The sequence below is a fragment of the Remersonia thermophila genome, chromosome 5, assembly GCF_042764415.1.
Source record: "Remersonia thermophila strain ATCC 22073 chromosome 5, whole genome shotgun sequence".
Classification (NCBI taxonomy): domain Eukaryota; kingdom Fungi; phylum Ascomycota; class Sordariomycetes; order Sordariales; family Chaetomiaceae; genus Remersonia; species Remersonia thermophila.
The window spans coordinates 885,123-908,850 of NC_092221.1; the positions used below are offsets into that span (position 1 = coordinate 885,123).

General features: G+C 62.4%; 6 protein-coding genes across 6 annotated transcripts; 4 read left to right on the top strand and 2 right to left on the bottom strand.

Annotated features, from left to right (window-relative positions):
- Positions 1-1,215: 1,215 nt before the first annotated feature.
- VTJ83DRAFT_5469 (uncharacterized protein) lies at positions 1,216-2,223 on the top strand (the record flags this gene model as incomplete). Its single annotated transcript, XM_071012072.1, has 4 exons — positions 1,216-1,466; positions 1,524-1,599; positions 1,704-2,130; positions 2,207-2,223. The coding sequence occupies 4 exons, from the start codon at positions 1,216-1,218 to the stop codon at positions 2,221-2,223; spliced, it is 771 nt and encodes a 256-aa protein (XP_070864844.1).
- A 1,373-nt stretch (positions 2,224-3,596) lies between these two features.
- Positions 3,597-5,105, bottom strand: VTJ83DRAFT_5470 (uncharacterized protein; the record flags this gene model as incomplete). Its single annotated transcript, XM_071012074.1, has 1 exon — positions 3,597-5,105. The coding sequence occupies one exon, from the start codon at positions 5,103-5,105 to the stop codon at positions 3,597-3,599; it is 1,509 nt and encodes a 502-aa protein (XP_070864845.1).
- A 1,138-nt stretch (positions 5,106-6,243) lies between these two features.
- Positions 6,244-8,919, top strand: VTJ83DRAFT_5471 (uncharacterized protein; the record flags this gene model as incomplete). Its single annotated transcript, XM_071012075.1, has 1 exon — positions 6,244-8,919. One exon carries the CDS (start codon positions 6,244-6,246, stop codon positions 8,917-8,919), a length of 2,676 nt encoding a protein of 891 aa, XP_070864846.1.
- A 2,815-nt stretch (positions 8,920-11,734) lies between these two features.
- VTJ83DRAFT_5472 (uncharacterized protein) lies at positions 11,735-13,820 on the top strand (the record flags this gene model as incomplete). The annotated part of the gene is made up of 2 exons (XM_071012076.1): positions 11,735-11,766; positions 11,933-13,820. 2 exons carry the CDS (start codon positions 11,735-11,737, stop codon positions 13,818-13,820), a joined length of 1,920 nt encoding a protein of 639 aa, XP_070864847.1.
- A 1,301-nt stretch (positions 13,821-15,121) lies between these two features.
- VTJ83DRAFT_5473 (uncharacterized protein) lies at positions 15,122-16,506 on the top strand (the record flags this gene model as incomplete). Its single annotated transcript, XM_071012077.1, has 2 exons — positions 15,122-15,277; positions 15,343-16,506. The coding sequence occupies 2 exons, from the start codon at positions 15,122-15,124 to the stop codon at positions 16,504-16,506; spliced, it is 1,320 nt and encodes a 439-aa protein (XP_070864848.1).
- A 792-nt stretch (positions 16,507-17,298) lies between these two features.
- Positions 17,299-19,992, bottom strand: VTJ83DRAFT_5474 (uncharacterized protein; the record flags this gene model as incomplete). The annotated part of the gene is made up of 2 exons (XM_071012078.1): positions 17,299-18,959; positions 19,041-19,992. The coding sequence occupies 2 exons, from the start codon at positions 19,990-19,992 to the stop codon at positions 17,299-17,301; spliced, it is 2,613 nt and encodes an 870-aa protein (XP_070864849.1).
- Between the last annotated feature and the right edge of the window lie 3,736 nt (positions 19,993-23,728).

A 23,728-nucleotide genomic window follows, 5' to 3' on the forward strand; every position in this document is an offset into this window, starting at 1 on the left:
ATTGGAGCAAAAATTATAAGTAGTCGCAGCTCCCCCCAATTTTTCAAGCTCGCGCGCGGAAGTACCCAAACCGGCCGTTGCTCCCTGCCATCCGGCCACAAATTTCAGACCCACACACCCCCCTGCCCCCTTCTTGCCATCACCGAAGAAAAAAGATCCACTTTTTTCCACGACATCATCGTCGGCCGTTGAGACTTGCCAAACCCCCTTCGTCTGGCATCGCAACGGTGGTCTCTTCTCCTCGAAAGACAAAAGCCAACAGGCCTCAAAAAGAACACGGCGTTGTGTGGGCACAAGAAACAACCTCTCATTCGTTTAGACGTGGAGGATTAATCTGTCGATACAGAGACAGGCGATCGTTCCCTCATTTCTGGACCACAGCCAGGGCTTGCCGTCCACGCTCGGAACGTCTGTCCGCGGTCGACCGTTTGATCCCCAACGAAGGGTAATAAAACAAGATCCGTTTGCACAAGAGCTATTCTGTGCGCAACCTTGCCTTATTCTCCGCCTCGAAGACCCCCCAAGAGGATCCGTCTTGCCGTGAGTTGAAGTGTGGGCACGCCGCCGCCGCCTGTGCTCCGTGGGTGCCAGACGCCGTCATCGCCGCCCTCTCCGCTCGTGGTCGAGGCGCCAACCTTCTCTCTTCGCCGGGATCTTGGGAGACTGTCGCCAGCCGCAGTCGAAGCGCAGCGAGAAGCACCAAAGAGGAAACCCCCGGCCCGGTCGTGGATTGAAAAATCTTCGACCCATCCTTTCGAGGGTGTTTGCAAAGGCGGGACAAACAGTTCGAGGGGGGAGACATTAACTTGTTCATCTCCCACATCTGGTACGGTGTCCCCCCCCTCCTCCGCTTCCTCGCCTTCTTCCTCTCCCTACCCCTCGTAACAAACAAAACACAACCTTTCTCCCCCGCTGCGGCTTGGTCTCGACGGCGACCAAAACAACAAAGCCTCTTCCCCACGTCGCCGTGCCCCTCTGCCACTTTTTTTTTTTTTTTTTTTACCTGCAACACAAACAAACACACACCCTCTCTAGCCTCACAAATTTCCTTTTTCTCACCACACCGCATTTCCCACCTTGATCCTGCTCTCCCCGAGCAAAAGAAAAACCCCAGAATAATTCTCTAACCGCGCTTTGCGAAATAGAATTGTCGCGCGAGTATCAGACACCCGATCGAGTCGCTTAGAATCCCCCCACCATCCAGAGATCATCACGATGGAGGCCATTCAGACTCACCCGTCCAACGCCGCGCAGGCCAAGGCGTTCACCGCGCCTGGCTCGCTGTCTTTCCCCGGTGGCGCCAACGAGATCGCGAACCCCGCGCCTCAGCAGAGCGGAATGGCGAACGGTGGCGCGCAGCAGCAGGGCGTTCAAGCCGCAAACGGTTCTGGGGTGACTCCCGCGACCCCCTCTGCGACGCCGGGTGCCGGTCCTGCGGGACCGAGCGGCATCACGCCCACCCTTCAGTAGGCAAACCCAGTGTCGGGTCGAGCTTTCGGGGCCGTGGGCTGACCCATGTATAGAAACATCGTCGCGACGGTCAACTTGGACTGTCGTCTGGACCTCAAGACCATCGCGCTGCACGCCCGCAATGCGGAGGTACGTGTTGAGCCGGGAACCCCTCGCGCCGTGCCCGACGCACGGCCGCTTGGGTCGTTCCTGTCCTCAACCGTTTCGCCACAAGCAGTGCTAACCTGAAGCAGTACAACCCCAAGCGTTTCGCGGCCGTCATCATGCGCATTCGTGAGCCCAAGACCACCGCCCTCATCTTCGCCTCCGGCAAGATGGTCGTGACGGGTGCCAAGTCGGAGGATGACTCGAAGCTTGCCTCGCGCAAGTACGCTCGCATCATCCAGAAGCTCGGCTTCAACGCCAAGTTCACCGACTTCAAGATCCAGAACATTGTCGGCTCGTGCGACATCAAGTTCCCGATCCGCCTCGAGGGCTTGGCGTCCAAGCACCACAACTTCAGCTCCTACGAGCCTGAACTGTTCCCGGGTCTCATCTACCGCATGATCAAGCCCAAGATCGTGCTCCTCATCTTCGTGAGCGGCAAGATCGTCCTGACCGGCGCCAAGGTGCGCGAGGAGATCTATCAGGCGTTCGAGATGATCTACCCCGTGTTGCAAGGTGAGTTGGACTTGGCTTTCTGCTCTTGCCGCTCGATGATGCATCCTGGGATGCTAACCAACATCCCCATCGCCAGATTTCCGCAAGGTTTAGTTCCGTCCTGGACCAACCTGCGCGACTCGAGCTGCACGTCGAGATCATGGCCTGACTCTTCGACCAACCAACTCGCCATCACGACCTTCATCACATTCTTCGCCGCTGACGTGTACACTACACCCTCGAAAACCTCCCGGTCATGATTTCACGACACAGATCATACCCCCATTTAAAGAAAAAAACCACCAGGTCGACTTGCCTCGAGCACAACCACAAAGTGCCGACGCCGCAATCGCCTTGTATCATTTGCGCGTTTGTTTTTCCCCACCATCAGCATTGCATCGGCGTTCACGGAACGGGAACGGGGGTGGTCCCCGGAGGGATTGTCTTAGGGTTTGTGTTTTCTGGTTTCTTTTTTTTACCTCTTTCCGGATGCATGGGCAGAAAGCACCCATTGCTCCGTTGGAAGAAGGGTTCTTTACAGGGTTCTCTTGACCCTATAGAACGACTACACCTGGCCTGGCACAACAACGGTCGCGGATGATGACACCCGACCGTTCATGTCGCGGCTTTAATGGGCTGGCGTTTTCGAACCGCGTGGGTCGGGTTCTCGCAGCCGACAGAGGGTGAAGAGAGACGTACCGGGGGGAAAGATATGAAGACCACGAGAAAGACACCGAGACAGTGGGGGGGGCTGCAGACAGGACCATGGTGCAGAACACCGGGTGCCGATTTTGATGATGGATGACGCACATGGCCGCCACCTACCTGAAGATGGCAACGGAACACCCCCCCTCCTGTTGCTGTCAGATTTGTCTTGTTATGGCGGAGCGTTGGCTGAGAAAGAGACACGCAAATATCCCGCCACGAAATCGAGTGGTTGGTCTCGGTCGGACTAGAAAGGTCCGCACCGGGACGGCAGCAGCTGCAGGCGCATAGCACACGACGGACGGATGATGGATGGAATGAGCACTAGGGAGAAAGGAAGGAGGGGTGGGAGGGTTCTCAATCTCTCTGCCTGACCTACTGCTATTGCCGAGAAGGCCGTTTATCCCCCGTTATGATGTTTTCTTTTGGCGCTCAGCCCCCTGATCTTCTCGAGGTCGTCGCGCACAGCTGGGACCGGCTTTGCGGGCGTCGGGGACGGAGGGGGTGGGTTTGCGGTTTGGCCTTGTCGGGGGAACTAGTCACCGCCGTCGTGGGGTTCTTGAGTGGCCTGCTGCTGCCTATGAATATACCATCATCGATTATGAACCCTCTCGGTTGCTTCTTGTCGTGCGTGACTCATGCGTGCTTGGCTGTTCCGTGGTGCTCGTGACGATGGATGGTCTGTATCACCGCTTTGACGTCGTGTCGTGATGTGTGATGTGATGGTGACGCCCCTCCTTGTTGATGCCGACGACCACACCCCTCAGATCCCTAGGTGCGGCTCAAGCCTCCTCCTCCTCCCCTTCCTCCTTCTCCAACACGTCGCTCAGCACCAACCCCGCCTCGCTCACCCCGCGGCTCCCGTCCTGCGTAAACCTCGTCGGCAACGCCTCCGTCTTGGCCTTCCAGTCCCACTTGCCCTCAAACTCCGCCGGCCCCTCCCGCAGGATGCGATCGACAATCTTGTCGCCGATCACGGGCAGGAACTTGAACGCGTGGCCGCTGTCGCCCGTCGCGACGAACAGCCCCCGCCAGTTGGGGTGGTGGTCGATGATGAAATCGGCCGTGGGCGTGTCCGAGTACCAGCAGAGGCGCGTCTTTGCGAAGGGCCGGTCGCGGAGGGCCGGCCAGGGGACCATCTCGCGCAGGGCGCGGCGGAGGTCGGCGGCGGCGGACGGGGGGATGGACAGGGTCGGGTCCGTGAGGCTTGTGCGCGGGAGAGAGACGGGCGGCGGCGGTGGTGTCGGGGTGGTGGGAGGCGGGGAGCGAGGGGTCAGAGGGAGGGGCGGATGCGCCGGCTGAACGGGGTTGATGTAGCCCAGGAAGTGCTTGGCGATCTTGAGGGTGCGGTTGACGGGCGGCATGACGAAGAGGCCTGTCGAGACGTTCAGGATGACGGGCATGTTGGCGAGCTCTTCGTGCTCCTCCTCGGTGAGGTCCACGTAGGCGAGGACCTGGCCGGTGGCGATGGCCTGTCCGGCGAGATCGACGAGAGCGCCGGTCCACGCGCCTGCCGCCACGATGACGAGGTCGGCGGACAGGACGCGGCCGTCGGCGAGCTTGGCTCCGGTGACGGCATCGCCGGTATGCTCCAGCGAAACGACCGTGCCGGCAACCAGCGCCACGCGCCCGGTTTCGCGGACCCGGTCGAGGTACCAGGACATGGACGCCGCGGCGTTGGCCCAGCCGCTGTTGTAGTTGACGTAACCCCAGGCCCCCGAACTGCCACCCGTGCCCAGAGCGTCGCGGATGGCGTCTGGATTGGGGAGCTCGCGGATGCGGGCGGCCAGCTCGGGGTCTTTCGCTGCGAGGGACTGGACGTTGGCCCAGCTCTTGCGGGCGTAGTCCAAGCCCGTCAGCTTGGGTTTCAGATCGGCCTCCTGATCGGCCTGGTCGGCGGCCGGCGCAGGCGGCTCAGCATCGCCAACGAGGATGAGGCCCGTCTCATTGTAGCGGCCTCGGGCGCCCAGGTCGGCGGGGCTGGCCTGCCTGCGCCACTCCGCCTGGGCCTCGTTGCACAGGGCGGCGTACGCCTTGTCCGCGTAGTCGGCGCGGACAATGCGGCTGGCGTCGATGCTGGCGGCATCCGGGGAGGGGAAAGCCCCGGGCTGGGACGGGTCGGATCTGTCGACGACGGTGATCGAACAGTGAGCGAAGGCATCGCGGCGGGCGAGGGCCAGGGCCGTGCTGAGGCCAAAGACGCCAGAGCCGATGATGAGAATGGAGGAAGGCGGAGAAGAGCAAGCAACGGAGGCAGCAGCAGCGGCAGCAGAAGAAGATGAAGAAGCCATTTTTTTTAAGGGAGGGGGGGGGGGGGTTTGGGTATGTGAGGATCGCGTCGGGAGGGCCGTAGTCTGAGCGATGAGGGCGGGACTGCTTGTGAAAGATGTGAAGCAACCTAGTTATGAAGGATGCAGAGGCTCTACATCCTTCTTAGCTTTTCCCGGCTCTCGAGTCACCTTTGTCGGCACGCCAGGGCGGCGCTTAATGAGGTGGGGAAGCCACCCCAGAACATGATGGCGTGAAAGAGGGGAGAGGAGGGGGACGATCACAAGGGTACACGACGGACCCGGGGACCTTCGAGGGCCCTGTGTCGGGGATTGGTTGACGATGAAAAAGAGAGGATGTCGTGATCTGACAGACACCTGAGAGGTCCAATCAGACGATGGATTGTCGCAACGAGCTTGGAGAAGTTGGGGTGCTGGGCGTGTTGAGCCGGCAGCAGGCCAAGGGTCGCCATGGTTCGGGCCGTGAAGGAGACGAGGAGAGATGGACAGATCAAGACTGTTTTTCTACTAGAACACAGAAGCACCAGCCAGAGGCTGCTGTCCACGCCCTGTGCCGCGTTCCTGGAGGTATGCAGGAGAACACAAGTCGATGCTGGCAGGAGGAGAGCGTTCGGGTCCTGGGTCCCTTTTGTGAAGCGACGCGAGTCCCTTGATGACCCATGCTCCCCGCCCGGAGCCGTAACGGTTGACCGGTGTCGCCAGCTGGCAACGCTATTTATGTGCCGATGCTGACTCGCGAAGCTCCGAAGCCAGCCTCCGTCTCGTCAGCAACACCCTGAGATGCGGCTCGGGACGGCGTAATCAGTTAGGCCACGGTAGCACCGGCGACAGGCAATGGATCGGACGACGGTCGTCTGTTAGAGTTGCGGCCCAGCCAGGCCAACAGTTCCCCCACGAGACGCTTAACGGTCTCTGTTGGTGTATAGTCATGACGTACAGTACAAACCGTCAGGGTACCTCACTCCCCGACACTGTGCACAGGCCAATCCAATCCGGACGAGCTCCAGCCGCCGTCCCTCCCCAAGAAGCTGGGCCGTAACGTTACCTTGCACGGCAACCTCTCGGTCCCTGGTCATCGAGGTATTACAGCGCTCGCTGCCGTCCGCCTCGACCGCCGCCTCCGCCATGCGTGACGGACATCATGTCGTCGACCAAAAAGATTGCCGAGTTCCCTGACCTCGAGGCGAAGCTGCAGAAACCGACCCGGCAGTCCGCCTTTGAGAAGCAAAAGGCCGAGGCCGAAGCCAAGCGCCGGAGGGACGAAGCCGAGACCGCCGCCGTCTACGAGGACTTTGTCAAAAGCCTGGGCCACGATGGGGAGGACGATGTCTTGCGGGAGCCGCGCCGCGCGCCTTCGCGGCCTCCACCCGGGCCCGAGAGGCCCGCCTTTGGCAGCGGGGCCCCGTTCGGCGGAGGCACCGGCAAGCGCCACTTTGGCGTCCCGTCGGGCGCGTCGCTGAAGAGCGGGCCGGGGAGCCTGGGCCCGCCGCCGGCGTCGTTCGGGAAGAAGAGGCCGTTTGAAGGCTTCCAGCGAGAGTCGGAAGACCGCAAGGACAAGGAGAGGGACTCGGGACCGGGCACGCTGCCCGTCTCCAAGGCCTTCGAGGCCAGCGACGACGAGGCAGAGGACCCGGCAGCCACCACATCAGCAGCAGCCACAGCAACAGCAGCAGCAGCAGCAGCAGCAACAACAGCATCGACGATCACGGACCGCGCCGAAGAAAAAGCCGTGTCGAAACCCACCCTCCGCCTTGCCAACCTACCGCCAGGCTCGTCACCCGCCTTCATCAAGTCGCTCATACCATCCAACCTGACGGTCGAGAACGTCAAGATCGTCCCGCCTTCGGGGCCGGGCGGGACCGAGCGCAAGTCGATCGCCGCCATCGTCACGCTGTCCAAGGAAACGCCGGCGACCGACATCGACAACGCCGTGAGCGCCCTGCAGAACCGCTACCTCGGGTTTGGCTACTTCCTGTCGCTGCACCGCCATCTCTCCTCGGCCGCCATCGCGTCGGGCCTAGGCGCTCTGTCCGCCCCGTCCGCGGCGACCATGTCTCACCCGTTCGGCGCGAAAAAGGTGGCCGGCGGCCCGGGAAGGCCATCGCATCACCCACACCTGGGTCACGGGCGGGCGTACGCGCCCCCGTCGTCCTACGGCCCTCCCGCCGGCGGGCCGATCCACCGGGCCGGGATCCTCCACGTGCCCGTGCGGCCGCCGCGAGACATCAAGCAGATACGCATGATCCACAAGGTGATCGAGGCCGTCCTGGAGCACGGCCCGGAGTTGGAGGCCCTCCTCATGTCCCGCCCCGACGTGCAGCGGGACGAGAAGTGGGCGTGGATCTGGGACGCCCGCAGCGAGGGCGGCGTCTGGTACCGGTGGAAGCTGTGGGAGATCGTGACGGGCGGGCGCGCGGCGAGGGGCAAGCTCGAGTACGTCCCCCTGTTTGAGGGCAGCCATGCGTGGAAGCGGCCTGCCCGGCGGCTCGCGTTTGAGTACGCCACGGGCGTCGACGACTTCGTGTCGGACCCGGACTACGACTCGTCGGACGATGACGATTTCGAGGACGAGCCGGCTCGGCAGGGCGACGGCGCCGAGCAGGAAGACACCTTCCTGAACCCCATCGAGAAGTTCAAGCTGGCGCACCTGCTCGCCCGCCTGCCGACCAGCCTGTCCAAGATCCGCAAGGGCGACATCGCGAGGGTGACGGCCTTTGCCATTACGCACGCCAGCCGGGGCGCCGACGAGATCGTTGACATGGTCGTTTCCAACGTCGAGCACCCGTTTGCTTACACCTCGGCCAACCCTGACTACAAGCCCGAAGGAGCGAGGGGGAAGCCTGGCAGCAACAATAACAACAACAGCAACAACAACGAGAATGACAACAACAATAACAACAGCAAGGGCGAGGCATCCCGCGACGGCTCCCCAGCGCCGCCTGATCCAGACCGCGACCGAACCACGTCGTCAGACGCGCGGGACTGGAGCGCGGCACGACTTTTGGGCCTCTACGTGATCAGCGACATCCTCTCTTCCTCCTCCACGAGCGGGATCCGGCACGCCTGGCGCTACCGGCAGCTCTTCGAGGCAGCCCTCCGAAGCCGCAAGACCTTTGAGGTGCTGGGCCTGATGGCGGAGAAGCATACCTGGGGCCGGCTGCGCGCCGAGAAGTGGAAACGCAGCGTGGGCCTCGTCCTGAGCTTGTGGGAGGGCTGGTGCGTGTTCCCCGTGGAGACCCACGAGGAGTTTGTGAGGAGCTTTGAGAACCCGCCGAGCGCGAGAAAGGAGACGAGCGGGTCCGAGTCGGACAAGAAGGCAGTGCGGAGGTGGAAGACGGTGGATGGAGCCCCCGGGCCCGCAGAAGGAGGGGGCTTTCTGCCCGTGTCGACGAAGCCAGCCGTTGCCGAACACGAGGCGAGCGGCGATGACTACGTTGAGAGCATCTTGTACCTCGACGTTGACGACGACGACAACAACAACAACGAGACGAACAAGGAGCTGCTCCACCCTGATCGCCTGCAGTACCTGGCCTCTCTGGACGACGCATTTGACGACCTAGACCTCGACGGCGAACCATATGACGACGAGGACGACAAGGCTTCCCAACAAGGCTCTGCCGAGGGGGATGTCCAGATGCAGGACTCGGACCAGCCCACCGCGCCGCCGCCCCTGCCCCCGCCTGAAGAGCAGCAGCAGCAGAAAGAGGTCAAGATTGTGGGCGGCTTCCAGATGTCGGCGCCCAAGACGGCGCCCGCCAAGAAGCGAATGCGTGCCATGGACATGTTTGGGGACTCGGACTCGGAAGGGGGTACTTAGCCACCTAGATGGTGGATGCGGGGGGGGGCGGAAAGGGATGAACCTCATACGTCGGAAGTTTACCGCGGGAGGGTGTGGCTGACTTCCCCGCGCGCCGGCGCCTTGGGTACCTAGCGAGCTGCGATCATCTCGGCAGGGCTGGGCTAGGCCGGGCTGAGAGAGAGAGGGGGGGGGGGAGGCTGTCACGCTACGGGCTGGAAAAGACATCACGGCACCCGACGCACCTCTCCGCCTTCGCGTGGGCTACGTGTCGACTCCAGCGACCGACCAGTCCCGCTAGTACCCTCTTGTACTCTTTCCACACACAGTAGCGCTCTCGGCTGCGTCCCTCCCATCCGCATCCACGGGCTCGGGGCGGGCAATGCTACGTCGTCGTTTGTATTTCATCTACCTAAACACGCGAGCGAGCGACCAGAGCATGCGGGAGAAGAGGGGGTCCCGCCGGCGCTATCGTTTCTTGGGTTGTGTTCGGGAGGGAGGCATCCAGAGAGCTGGAAGCACCTCGTCTTGGCTCCGTCCCAGGCACCCACGGGGCGCGTTGCAATGACACACGGAATGGCCCCTTTTCCTTTCTGAGGAGGCCATCGGCCGTCAGTACGTACGTAAGCGTAGGCCGGGCGTGGGAAGGGCCTGGTCATATGGATGTTCTGCTGGGTAGGCAGTTATTGCGTGGTAAAGCCGAACCGCGAGGGCACACACACACACACACACACACACACACACACACAAGCACACACCTACACTGGGAGCCTTCAAGGCTCTCTCTCTGCCGCGCCGCGCAGCCTGATTCTCTCGAGGTCCCTTTTTTTTTTTTGAGACGTGCGGCGTGCGGGCAAAGAATCCAACCCCTCCGCTGTGAATAGAACCATGTACACGGTAGTTGGGTAAGCAAGAGCCGCCGCCAGGTTGGGACAGATTCTTCAACAGGCCATGGAGAAGCAAAGACATCCCGCGCCGTCGAAGCCATGGAAAGTCGGGGATGGTGACGTCTGGGATCCAAGCCGGCCCACCGAAGCTGTGGTTTGGTACTTGTCGTTGTTTGCTTGCAGCTGCCGCCTCGGGCCAATGAAAACTTGCTCAGTTTTCCCGGCCGCCAACACCAAGGAGCCCCACCTTCCTGTGCTGCTGCTGCTGCTGCTGCTGCTGCTAGTTACCGCCTGCCGACGGAGGATGCTGCTTGCTGCATGCAAACCTAGGAGTGCAGTTGCTCGCACAGCAAAGCATCCCTGTCATCGAGAAGGCACGGATTGAGCTCTGTCAGGTGCTTCGGGGGGAAAGCGGGAAAGCATGAACGTGAAGTAACGTGAAGTACCGAGAAAGACGGCCCCTCTTGACTCGGGGCTTACGTTTCTTCGCAGTAATAGGTAGGTATGGACTTTCTGAACTTCCCCCTGTCTGCCTGCTACATCACACGAGGCGGACCTGTCAGAGAGAGACCATCACCACATACAATACACACACACACACACACACACACACAAATCCCATTACATCCAGAAAGACGTCAGAGAGCCCCTGGATGTGACTTGGGCTTGGATCCCTTGAGCTCGCTCGAGTCCACCTCCGGGGAAGCATCGGTTGCTTTCCTCTCGAGCCCAGCGCAAAGACTCCCGCCAAGTTGACCCCGCAGATCCTTTCCAAAGTCACCTCGAACGAACCTGACCCCCCCCCCCCCCCCCCCCCCATCGGCCTTTTCCTGGTCCCCCCAGGCCCAGGTCCGGATGTGACCATCGTCTCATTCACCTCTCGTTCGTTCCCATCCCGCGTCCAAAGAACGGCTCCTTTCTCCACCTCCCGCCCGCTCCCAGATCCAGTAGTCCCACGCCCCGCGGGCCGCTCAAAGTGTCCACCGCCAATGTTTCCCCAGAGCCCGGTTCGAAGCCGAGAAAGTCCCCAACCTTGTCGCCAGCGTTTGGCCCGAAGGCTGCTGCTTTACTATACTTCAGCAGCTGCTTCTCTGCAGTGGCTTGCTTCCGTCCGTATTGCGCACTAGTTAAGACAGACGCACGCTTTTCGACACGCCGGGATCTTAGGGCCCGCCCCGGGATTGCATGGTCGGATCCCTCCAGGCAGGCCACAACCATCGCCCAGCTCCTCCCACCACCACTGCTGCCACCCGTCCAGGAATCATCATCGGCTCCTGAACCCCCTCCGCCGAACAGAGGTCCCATCCTGCTCGCTCGTCTACGAACGCCTCGCCTGTCGCTGACACGTTCCTGGAAACGGCCGCTCTTGTTGATCTCTCTTGTCACTCACCTGCCCGGCCCGGCGACACTGTCGGCACCCCCTCGTGCTCGGACCCGACAAATCCAGCCAAGGACGAGCCGTCTTGACCATCAACTCGGGCAGCTCGGACAATCCCTGGGAAGCGTCGAGCCTTTATCCGCCGGCCGCTTCACACGTAAACCGCGTGTGCTGCCAAAAAAAAAAAGGGTTTCAAATCTGCAACTGCAACGCGGGCGACAGCGGGACGCATGCCCTATATATCCGGAAACTTGCTCATCAACCTGCTCAAACTCGATCAACGGACCCGCCCCGGCCCGCAACCTCAGACAACCGAGACATCGGTCGCCCCGACATTGACGGAGCCGCGCTGGTTCGCCTCGACACCGCGACCCCGGGCTCACCTGCTGCTCATCCCGGTGGAATGAGCCGCATGGTTCCAAGACCGCCTAGCTTCTCACCCACCAACGCGCTCACCAGCGCACCGGCGCTGGAGACCGGGTCTCTCCGAGTCCAAACCGAAACCACCCCCCAATCTGCCCACGTGCGGGCCAACGCCGCGTGAGGCACCGCCTCGCCAGCCTCCTCCAAAATGCCCATCATCAACGGCCAGAAAATGGCCTGGTACGTCCGCTCTTTCTCACTGCCGATCCTCTTCCCCCCTTGCCTGGTTCTGCTCCTTTTCCGCCGACGGGGCGCCAACGCCCAGCTGCACGCGGCAAAGACGCCGTTTACGAGCCAATGCCAATCCGCCATGGCATGACCGCTGCTGACCGTCTCGCAACCGCAGCGCGCCATGCATCCGCGGCCATCGTTCGACAAAATGTAATCACTTTTATGAGCGAGTCATGATCCCCGTGCGGAAGCCGGGACGGCCCCTGAGCACGTGCCCCTGCCCGCCTGGACGGCCATGCGCGTGCGGTGGCGTTCGCGTGGCCATCCCGAAGAAGCAGAAGTGTAGCTGTCCCGGCGACGCCGCCACCGGAACGGACAAGAGCAGCAAGGAGCCATCCGTCACCGAACCCCCCTTGTCGCCGTCAAAGCCGACCTCTTCTTCCTACCGCGTGAGCAAGCCCAACGGGAGCTCCAAAGGCAACGGCCGAAAGCACTCCATCGATCCGACGGCCCTGGACAGGATCGACCCGAGCCAGATCCATATCGTCACGACCCCTCTCAGCGCGCCCGCCACCACCAACGGAGGGGTGGCCCTCGCCGGCAGCCCGAGCCTCCAGAATGGACAGGCCGACCCGACCGGTTTCGGGCGGGGGTTCGATGGCCTGCCGGCCGTCTCGAGCGCCTACGCCCCTCCGCAACAACAGCCGAGCTACTCGCCGCCCGTCCAGTTCAACATGGGATATCACTACGCGCCGCCAGCCCAGCTTCAGCATGGCTTGAAGCTGGAGGATGGATTCTACCCGGACGGCAGTTTTGGGGGCGCCATGCTGCCGCCCCCTCTGGTCAACGGCAGCCACGCACCATCTCCCCCCCCTCTGGCTCCTGTCAACGGTTCATCGCAGCCGGCCGTGGTCCCTCCCAAAGTGAGCGGCGCCAAGCCTGGGGCTGGCAGCTGCTGCGGGAACAACGCAGAGCTCTCCCGCCCATCCACATCGAACGGCGCCCAAGCGCCCCGGCAAGTCTACACGCAGCCGTACGCGCCACAGCCTCCCCCTCCTCCTCCTGCTGCTGCTGCTGCCAGCAGCTGCTGCGCACCCAAGCCGGGAACCCCCCCGCCTCCCGTGTCGGGCGATTCCCAGACGCCCCAGCAGTCCTACGGGCAGCCGTATGCGCCGCAGCCTGCCGCGGTGAAGAGCTGCTGCGGAGGGGGTGCGCAAACCCCGCCTTCGGCTTTGGGGAACGCCCAGCCAGCGCAGCAAGACTACGCTCCATCCTATGCGCCCCCGCAGTCTCCCCTCGTTGGCGGCTGCTGTGCCAACAAGTCGCAGAAGCCGGCCTCGGTCACGCAACAGCAGGCTGCATCTTCGCAGCAGCCGCAGCAGGCCTTTGGGCAGTCGTACATGTCTCAGTTCCAGTACCCGACGATCTTTCGCTATCCCGGCGACTACGGATCCTGGCAGCACCCGATCGATCCTTTCATCTGGCAGCAGGTCATGTCGCAAACCGCCACCGCCATGCCGATGGGTGCGACACCCATGTCCTCAATGGCTACCGCTGCTACCGCTGCTGCTGCTGCTGCTGCTGCTGCGTCTGCTGCGTCTGCTGCGTCTGCTGCTTCTGCTGCTTCTGCTTCTGCTGCTGCTGCTACGGCTCAGGGCGATGCGGCGGTTGACATGGGCATCAGCCACCAGTGCAACTGCGGCGAGGGCTGCCAGTGCGTGGGCTGCCTGGCGCACCCGTTCAATCCCCAGATGTTCCAGTACGTGAACAACGCGTACAACGGCAGCAACACCAACAGCCCTGGCGCCGACGGCACCGCCGCGGGAGGCCAGACGCAGCCGGCGACGGGCGGCGACGGCCAGCATTCTCCACGGGAAGCCGCCACCCCGGCCGTGAGCGAGGGGTCGCCGCCTCGCGAGGAGCAGTCTCTGTCGTCGATGGATTACTTTTTTGTGAACCTGCCTCTGTCGGGCATCTGCGGGGGGAGCTTGGAGCTGTGTCCGTGCGGGGATAGCTGCAGCTGTCCTGGGTGTTTGGTGCATAACATCCCGTTGAATTCGTGATGGGGAGATGGGAGCTGGGGAGGGCAATGGAAAATGGGAGGGGTTGGGTTGGGCTAGGTTGTATAAGTTTTTGTTAACGATGGCGGTGGTGTGTCATGTTCATCTCTTCTCGTGGCTTCTGTTGGATTGCAGCGTTGTACAGTAGTATCATGAAGGGTTTGTTTCGCGGACATGCGGACATGCTGGCATGCAAAGCATAAGATACCCCATATGGGCGGCAGTCGGGATCAAAAACGGAAGTTAGAGGATAGGCTCAAACATGGAGGATATCTGATAACTAGTGCAAAGGACTTGTGCTTCTGATTGAGTACGGCTGCCGCTGACGATGAATGATGTACTGTACTGTGTAGTTAACTACTCTAGTATAGTGAGTGTTTGTCCTTGGTCAGGGTTTGAAGGCGTCAGCGACCTGCTCCACCCCTGTGAACCCTGATCCGAACCTCCGTCACCTGCTCCAGCAGAGGAAACGGGGCGCCAGGGTGGGAGGGTCGAAACGGAGGGTTGACGCGTGGCGTGTGCGTTTTGCGTCAACGCAACAGCCCGTACGCCATGCTCCGTCACGCGTCGTCAGGGTTCACTTAGCGTACGCTCAACCCGCAACGGTGGGTAAGCCAACACGACAAGCACATGCTGAACCGATATTGGCCAGGAGGATCAGACGTGACGCTTCTCTGGTCTTTGATGAAGCCAGAGGGTGGTTGATGTGCGGCGAACAGGAGCTCTTTTCGATCTGCCTACTCGCGCTCGTTGTAATAGTCATCTCGGACCGAGGCGCCGTCGCCTCCCCGGGGTAGGTGGCTCGAGAATGCCGGCGTCACCTCCGCACGCCGGCCCCCTCCGGAGCCCATCTCCGTCTCCTTGTCGGAATGAGCACCGGCATGGAGAGAGACGCACAATCTCCAGGTCCAGGTCCAGGTCCAGGTCCAGGTCCAGGTCCAGGTCCAGGTCCAGGTCCAGGTCCAGGTCCAGGTCCCGGACTCCAACTCGAACTGCACGGTCTCCCGGGAGATTTCGCGAGGGGGGTCGCTTCGACAGCGATCCGTCTCGCCGCGACCAGAACGACTTCCAACGCCATCGTCGCACTCACGGGCGCGGCATGATGGAGGAGGAAGAAGGATCCCAGGGGAGGAAGAGGAGGATGCGAGATGAGAGGGACGGCGGTGATGGTGATGATGGTTGTTATGAGCCGGAGAGCAAACGGCTTCAGCGAGGCCATGACAAGTCGCCAACGGGGGGGAGGAGGCTGGGTTCGGCTGAAGGTGATAAGGAGGAACGCCGAGCTCGCCATCACGATCGCGAACATGATGGTCGCAAACAGCATCATGACCATGACCATCACCGCCACCACCATCATCATGCTCATCATCGCCATAGCGGCCGGGAGGACCATCCCAGGGAGAAGGATGCACATCATCATCATCATCACCATCGTCATCATCACCATCGCAGCCGTCATCGTGACCGCCGGCACGATTCGCCGCCACAGCGACACCATCGCCATCACCATCGCCGCCATGACAAGCCTTCCATCGACGCCTCCTCGCCCCCGCCAAGACCCCTCCCCTTCCACGCCCGCCTGCTTTCCCACCGCGCAGACTTTGCTCGCTACCGCCCGCTCTTTGCCCGCTACCTGGACCTGCACAAGCGGCTGGACATCGACGCGCTCGACGACACGGAGGCGCGAGGGAGGTGGAAGAGCTTCGTTGGGAAGTGGAACCGTGGCGAGCTGGCGGAGGGGTGGTATGACCCTGCCGTGCTGGAAAAGACGGAGAAGGAGGGGGGGCATGGAGATGGCGGTGATGGCTATGATGAGGAGGAGGACGAGGAGGAGAAGGGGGAGGGTGGTGGGAGGGAGAAGAAAGATGGTGGGGGGAAGAAAACGAGGACAAGGAGGCATGACGATGGCGATGGCGATGGCGATGGCGATGGCAGGAGGGCTCGTGGGAGCGCAGAGGACCAGGACGACGACGACGACGACGACGACTTTTCACGCTCAGACTCGGACTCGGACGCCTACCTTCCCCCGCCCCCTCCCCAACAACCCGGCGGCCAAGGCCAGCCCCCCCATCACCCCCCTAAACGCTCCTACTCACGCTCGCCATCACCATCACCACCACCATCACCACCACCGCAGCCGCCGCCGCCATCGACAACCCTCTCCTCCGCCCGCGCCCCCGGCCCCACGATCCCCACCACCACCGACCTCCACCTCCGCGACGAATCCCTCGCCGCCTCCCGCTCCGAGGCCCTCGCCCGGGACCGCCTGGCCCGCCGCGCCCGCCTCGCCGAGCAAAAGGCCCTCCTCTCGGAGCTCCTCCCGCCGCCCTCCGACCCGGGCACGCGCGAGCGGCGCCTGGAGAAGCGGCGCGCGCTCAACGAGAAGCTGCGGGCGTTTCGCGAGCGGTCCCCCGACGACGACGACGACAACCTCGGCGGCGGCGGCGGGGGAGGGATCGAGGAGTACAAGGCCATGCTCAAGAGGCGGGAGGAGAGGCGGAGGGAGAGGGTGAGCAGGCGGGAGGAGCTGGAGAGGGCGAGGCGGGCGGAGAGGGAGGAGAGGGCCAGGGAGTATCGGAGGAGGGAGGAGAAGGTGGTGGAAGGGCTGAGGGAGCTGGCGAGGATGAGGTTTGGTAGTGGTGGTAATGGCGGCGGCGGTGGTGGCGGCGGCGGTGGTTCCATGCAGTGAAGCTTGTTGTGCGAGGATAGGTAGGGCTGGCTGGTAGAAACCCGGGGATGACGGGTGCTGGGCGCGCCGCATCTGAACCGGGCTCCGTCACGCCGTCGGCCGGACAGACAGGGAAATCAACGCCTCTCGCCGTTGCGCCCCGCGGCGCAGGGGCGGCGCATGCCGCAGGCGTCGCGGGGCACAGCGTGGTGCCAGGACCCTTTTCCCATTCCGACTCTCTCGGCGAGACGAGGGAGACCTCTGGGGGGGGGGGATATTGGCCGCCACCGGGCCCAAGGTTTGCTTGTCTGTCTGTCTGTCTGTCAGAAGTCTCTTACCAACTACCGTGTACGGCATACCTATGTAGAGGCGCCTCTACAGCAGAGGAAAGAAAAGCTACCCCCCGGAATGTGGAAGACTGCGTCCGGGGAGGGTGAGCATGGCTCTTGATTCCAACGGACTGCCCCCCAAGGACGCAACGGTGCTGCACAAACGTACACGGGCAAGACAAGCAAGCCATGTCAAGAAAGGCCGTTGCAAGCACGGACAACAACGACACACATCATCAACACACGCCAACTAACCAGCCATCGGACACAGGGGGAGAGAGAGAGCGAGAGCATGCAAGACCCGGGTAACGTCCAAACGCGCAATAGATTTCTCCTCCCTCCGCACCGTCTACCTCGCCTCCCCTTCTCTAAGTGTATTCAAGTCATCAACCATTTTCCATACGTCACGTAGGTAAAAAGCAAACGACCAATCCTTCGTACGAGCAGCCGGAAGAATCAAGAGAAGCGAAAAATATTCATCCTCTCAGGCCTCCTCCACCTTCTTCTCCTCAGTCAGCGTCGATGTCTCCGCTGCCACGTTTGTCGAAAGGGGTGCTTTCGCTTCTTCTTCTTCTTCTCCCTTTATCGCCGCCCCTTCCTTCTCCTCTGCCCCCGCGGGCTGCGGACCGGACGCTGTCGCCGGCGCTTCGGGCTCAGCAGTCTCCGCAACGGCCTTCGCAACAGGAGCAGGAGTCTCGCTCTTCCCGACGCTCACGGCCCCATCCTCGGAATCAGGGTCAATCTCAAACACCTTGACCACCCCGACGATGCCGCAAACAACCACCTTTGGTGCCTTCTCGCTCTCCGTCGTCTTCGCCGCCGCCGCCGCCGCCGCAACCGAAGCAGGCGCCCTCCTCTGCGGGCCCCTCGCCCTGCCCTTCCTTGCATCGCTCAGCGGCACCTTTTCCTTTTCTTGCTGCTCCTCCTCCGCCGGGGCGGGCTCCTCCTTCTTCAGGACGGCCTGCGGGCCGAGCGCCAGGCGGCGGTTGAGGTCGTTCATGAACCCAGCCTGCAGCGCGGCGATCTTGGAACCCACCGGGCGGGCGGGGACGGCGGGCTTGGGCCGCGGCGGAGCAGCCACCGCCGCCGCCGCCGCCCCCGTCGGCTCGGTCGTGCCGGAAGCGGCAGCCTTGACGGGACGCGGCGGGATGGCCGGCTTCGCGGCGCGCTCTGGCACCGGGGGCTTCTCGTTCTCTCCCAAGGAAGCTTGCCTCGGCTTGGGGCGCTCAGGGATAGCGGACGTCCTGGCTTCAACGGGGGATAGGGAGGGCGTGTCGTCCTGCTGCGGGGCGGAGACGGTGGTTTCCAGCTGCAGGCTCTCGGGGCTGTCCTCCCAGACGTCGCGGCTGGGAAACCGGCGCTGGAGGCCCGGGCGTTGAGCGGCGCCTTCGGCGACGAGGTGCTTCTGGTGCTGCACGAACTGGGGTTTCGGCGGGGATGTGCTCGGGGCCTGCTTCTCCTCGGCGAGCTGCTCAAAGTGGCGCGCGAACGCCTGGGCAGGGGTTTCCTCGCCCTCCTTGGGCTCGGCGGCCGCGGCCGGCGCCAGGGACGGCTCTTTCTGCTCCTCGGGGGCTTCGGGGGTGGACACCTCGGCGGTGTGGTGGGCGCTGCTGGGCGCGTCCTCCCAGACGTCGGCGCTGGGGAAGCGGTGGCGTGGGCCCTTCTTGGTGTTGTTGTTATTGTTGCTATCGGCCTCCTCGGGCGTGAGCTGCTGCTCGGGCGCCTCATGCCTTTCGTCGTCCTTGAACAGCGGCTCGTACTCTTCCACGTCCTCGAGCGGGGTGGATTGCAGCTCCGCGGAGGGCTCCTTGTACACGCTGACGGGACGGCTGCCCGCCGGGCGGGTTGCGGGCTCGTCCATCTCGATCGTCGGCGGCACGACGGCCGGCGGGTTGACGACACCGCGCGGGTCTTTGGCAACCTCGTCCTCGGCCAGAATCGGCGTGGCATAGGCGCGCTCGGGGGATCCTTCGGGCGAGTTTGACGATCCCGCGTCGTCCACGACGGACGAGACGCGGCGGCCGGGCTCCTCGACGTGGATCGTGGCGGGCTCGGGGACGCCCGGAGATGCTATCCTCGACGCGGTCTCGTCGAGGGCTTGCCAGGCGACCTGGTCGCTCGGCGTGCCGGCGTAGTCTTTGGCGGCTGCATTTTTTTTTCATTTTCCGTTAGCGATCGACGAACCGTTTGGCAAACAAACCAACGGGGGGGGGGTTCGGCTCTTACCCAGGCCGATGCCGTGGCTGGCCGTCTCCTGGACGATCTTGTTCAGGTCGTCAGGCTTCAGCGAGAAATCGTTGGGCCGGTCGTAGTGATGCGGCTTGCGCTCCTTGACGAGCAGGTCGGGGTGCTTCTCAAAGTAGGCCTTCTCGAGCTTGTCCTGAGGCAGGACGCCGTGGCCGTGCAGGCCGTAGCTCCCCGGGGGCACGGCGCGGCTGGAGGTCTTGCGGTTGTGGTGGCGGCTGGAGGCCTCGGACGCGGAGGAGAGGAGGGAGGGCGACGGGGCCTGGACGTCGCCGGCGTTCTTGTACATGGGGACGCGCTGGCCGATCTGGGGGATGCCCAGCTCGTCCTCAAAGGGGGTCTCCTTGCCCGACACCTGGCTGGTGGTGCTGGCCTTCTTCTTGATGCCGGCGTCGAGCGGCGGGCCCGCCGTGTCGACGCTGCTGGGCCGGCCGAAGCCGAGGGCGGCGGCGCGCTCGCTGTCGGTGCGGGTGACGGCCGTGATGCGCTGCTTGGCGCTGGCGGCGGGGAGCGACGGCTTGGGGGCGTGGAGCTTGAGGTCCTTGCCGACGGTGCTGATCTGCTCGGGCTCGGCGGTCGCCAGCTCTTCGGCGGTCGCCAGCTCCTCGGCTACCTCGTATTCTTTGCCCTCCTCGCCGAGGGAGGGGAGCTCGACCGACTTGGCGCGCTCGATGGGGTCGCCCATGTCGTCGGCCTTGGGGATGATGGGCTCGACGTCCCGGGCGGGCTCGGCCGGCTTGGCGAAGGCATGGTCGCTGATGAGGGGCGACGGGGCGAAGCGGTCGGCGCCGGGGCTGGCGGAGCGCTGGAAGCGCCGTGCCGGACGAGGCGGGACCACCGGGGCGGTCATGCTGGCCGGCGTCGTCTTTTCCGGGCTCCTCGAGGGCCTCGGAGGTATGGCGGGGGGGATGGGGGACGGGGACTCGGTGGTCATGGTGGGCGGTGGGACGACGGATATACTACCGGAGAGGATCCTGGGTGCGGGGAAGGCGGTGTCGACGTCGTTGGTACGAGTCGTTGGTACGGGTCGCGGTCGTGGTGGTTGCCGCGTAGCCAGATGAGACCTTTCAGGGTCGGAGCTGCATCCGGCGCTCGGTGCTTCGTCCTGGGCTCCAAAGTCAGCCTCCTTCTCCTCCTCTTGCTGCTTCTCCTTGTCAAGATCTCCCCCCCCCCCCCCCTCGTCGCGGCCAAGTCGGTGAAGCAGCACTGCAGATGCGAGATAAGCGGCCCAAGACGCCCGGTTCGAGCAGGGAGGTGACATCGGCAAAGAACCGGGGACGGCGGTTGAGGCTCCAGGTGCCACGGGGTTCCCGAGAGGTCCGTCCACAGCCGGGCGGCTGATAACGCAGCGGATGGAGATTTTGGGAGATACGGGCGGGCGCGATAGGGCGACGGGATGCAAAGGAGATAATCCACTGATAGTGCCGGCTTGCGAGACGGAACGAAGGGCCGGCCCTGTCTGTCCCTTGGCCCTTGGCCCCTTGGCCCCTTGACCCGTCTCCCAAGCCAGCCATCAGCTAATTCCATTACATGACGCCTCTCGCCGTCCTCTGCGGCCGGGGGACCTGGACGGGCGCGTTGCAGCCTGCTGCTATCACGGGGGCCGGGAGGTGACAGACGGGCAAGCCCAGCAGCACATGAACTGCCGCGTCCCGTTCAGGCCCCCGCAGAGCAGCGAGCCTGGCCGTGGTGATGGAGCCAGACGGTGCTCTCAGTGCCGTGGTTATCCGTCGGGGCATCTCAGCCGCGAAGCCCACCGGGGGCACCTTCGGGGCTGCCAATGGCGCAAAAAACAAATGGCGCTCACCGCTTCGCCGATTGCCATGATTCTCGGCTGATATGGGCGATGCTGGCATCCGCGGTTTGTCTTGGGCTGGTTGTCTCTCTTTCTCTCTTTTTTTCGTTTCTTTTCTTTTTTTTTTTTTTTTTTTTTGGGAGGGAGGGGGAGCGCCGTGCGGTTGCAGCTGTGCCAGACGACGGGATGCGATGGATGGAGGGGGCAGCAGAGAGGGAGGGAGGGGGATGCTCACCAATGAAACCACGGCGAATTGGTGGGTGGGTGTGCGCAGGTTTCTCTGCCTTCCAATGGTGGTTCAGAGCCGGCTTGGTCGACAACAAGAAGGGAGGGACGGTAAGGGTTGAGATGACGAATTGGGAGGAAAGATAATAATAGGAAAGGTAGGTAGGTAGGAGAGAGAGAGGGGAAAACGAGCGGTAGCAAGGTTATCAACCAACAGGGCCGGACCGGACAAGTCAGGGAAGAGGTAAGCACCTAGGAGGTAAGGGGTAATAACGTTGGGCACCTCAGGTAAGGTACAGGTAGGTTCCTGTCCTGGACGTCCAGGTTGTGGGTGATGGTGAAACCGGGGCCGCTTATTCAGACGCAAATCCAAGTTTGAGGCGCTTCATCCCAGGCAGGTAGGTAATTACTACTAGGTAGGTATGTAACTAGTAGGTAGGTCATGCTTTTGCTGGGGACGTCCTGGGACGCCCTGGGACACATCACCACTTATACTTGCCTCGAGCCCCCCCCCCCCCCCCCCTCCCTTCCCCTTCCCGCATCCATTTGCCCATTTGCCCATTTGCACTCGCACTGTGATGCCTGACGTGCCAGCGGATCCGGTCAACTATCCGCGTATCCGCTCTTACCTTGGTGTCGCCCAAAAGAGTTGTCCCGCGTCCCTGGACCTTGTCGACCGATGGAACCTCGTGAAGGCTAGAACACTGCTGATCAAGCCGCCAGGCTGTGCTGCGCTCTACACACTACACGTAGGCGCTAACAAGATAGTTACCGTTACCCAAGGTACCCGGCCCTAGAAACCGCGCTCCAAGGAGATACGTGGACTGGATAAGGCCCCTTGGCAGGTTGGCAGCGGCCCCTATCCACCCACCATCAGGCCGGCGAGAACCATGATGCTCCCACAAGTGTTCCAGGACCACCTCATCGGGCGAGGTGCCTAGGTACTTCTACAGCACCGTCGACGCCGGTCCCCTTTGCATTGAGTTCAGGGTCTGTCTCAACGTCTTCTGCTATGGCGCAATTTCCATCCGGCCAACACAGTGCCAACACGGATTCCCGCGCCCTTCCCACGGCGGTGCTGCAGCCATGATGATCTCACGCAGAAACAGCCCCCTCTCCCCCCCTCCCCAAGGGAAAAAAACACAAAATGTTCTCATCTCGGTTTGGAAAGGACTCCATGCAGGTGACCTGAAAAGATTTTTCTCGTGTGCAGATGCTTGATCTGCTTCTGGCGGTGGCTGCGTGACAACCAACGGATTCGGCACGGATCGAGATCTTGCTGCCAGTTACGAGCCTGTTTGTCAAATGGCGGGGTCAAGAAAACCCGCCTGGCAATGTCAACCCCTGGTGTAAGAGAAACCGACCCTTTCCCCCCCTGGGTGCGTTTGACACCGCACCCAGTGCTGGAAGGCCCCAAGGAAACAGCCCGCTACCTCTCACCAATTCCACGCAACGTGGCAAGTCTTGGGAATGACTCTTGAGAGTGTTTTTTCTTTCTTTTCTTTTGTTCTTTTCAGCGGGTAATTGGAGAGCCACGCAGGCCACATGGCATGCTGTTCGCCTCTGGCTATCCGAATGCCCGTGTTTATTGCCTTGTTGGCCCCCCCCCCCCCCCCCCGGAAGAAGAAACTTGGAGCTCCCGTCAGGCTGGGCTCAGCGAGACGACCCCACCTTTGTGGCCCGAGTCCCCAACCCCGCACTGTGCGAACCCGTGACCGCCTTTGGCGTCTGGCAACGCGCTTCAGCGACCATCACCGACCGACAGGCCCTCCTCAGCCTCAGGGACAAGCGAGTCTCGACAAAGTCGGCGGCGGATAAGAAACCAACAAAAAAAGGTGCATGATTCAGTTGCCTTAGTGCTTGGTTTGCTAGCGTCAATTCGGACTCGGAGAGGCAACCAAGCGTGCCTTTGTGAACAGTGTTGCAGAATGGAGACACCGAGATGCCGAAGCTGCCTCCCTTATCACTACACAGTAGGTCTGGCGACAAAGGCGAAGAGGCCGAGGTGGATACGCAGTATTCGATCGAGGCACACGCTATGACGCAATGCGTGGCTCGTGATCTGATCCGGCCCTCGATCCGTCCCGTCTCCAGCCCCTGAGGGCGTCCGAGACGCCTTCAGGAACGTGACCCCATCTTCCCCCGAACAAGGCACGAGTACTTGCCGTGCAAATGAGAATCAAAAACAGCATCGAACAAGTCTAGAACGGTTTTTTTCTCTGGGGGGGGGGGGGGGGAGGCAATCGGACAGAACACGGTCGGCCGAGGCCGCCTCTTGAAGCTGCAGCAGCAGCAACAGTGGTATTCCAGCCCGTCTCACGGTGGACGGAGCCATGGGGATCCCAAGATGAGTTACCAGGAAGAGAAAGAGGTCTCTTCCGTCTTCTCCAAGAGACCTTGAGGATATCGCTCTTTTTCTTAACAGAGGAAAAAAATAAGGCAAACAGCAACTCGGGGCTCTGGAGCTCTAACCCCCACCTTACAGCCTTACAGTTGTGCTACGTAGATACTGCTAGCACTACGTACCAACCGGAAGACCGTAGATGTACCAGCTCCCCCAAGGCTGATGTCATCACGCCCAATCCCCCCCACCAGATGACACTCACAACCTTTGCCCAGGCATACACATCCTCTTCCTCCTCCTCCTCTA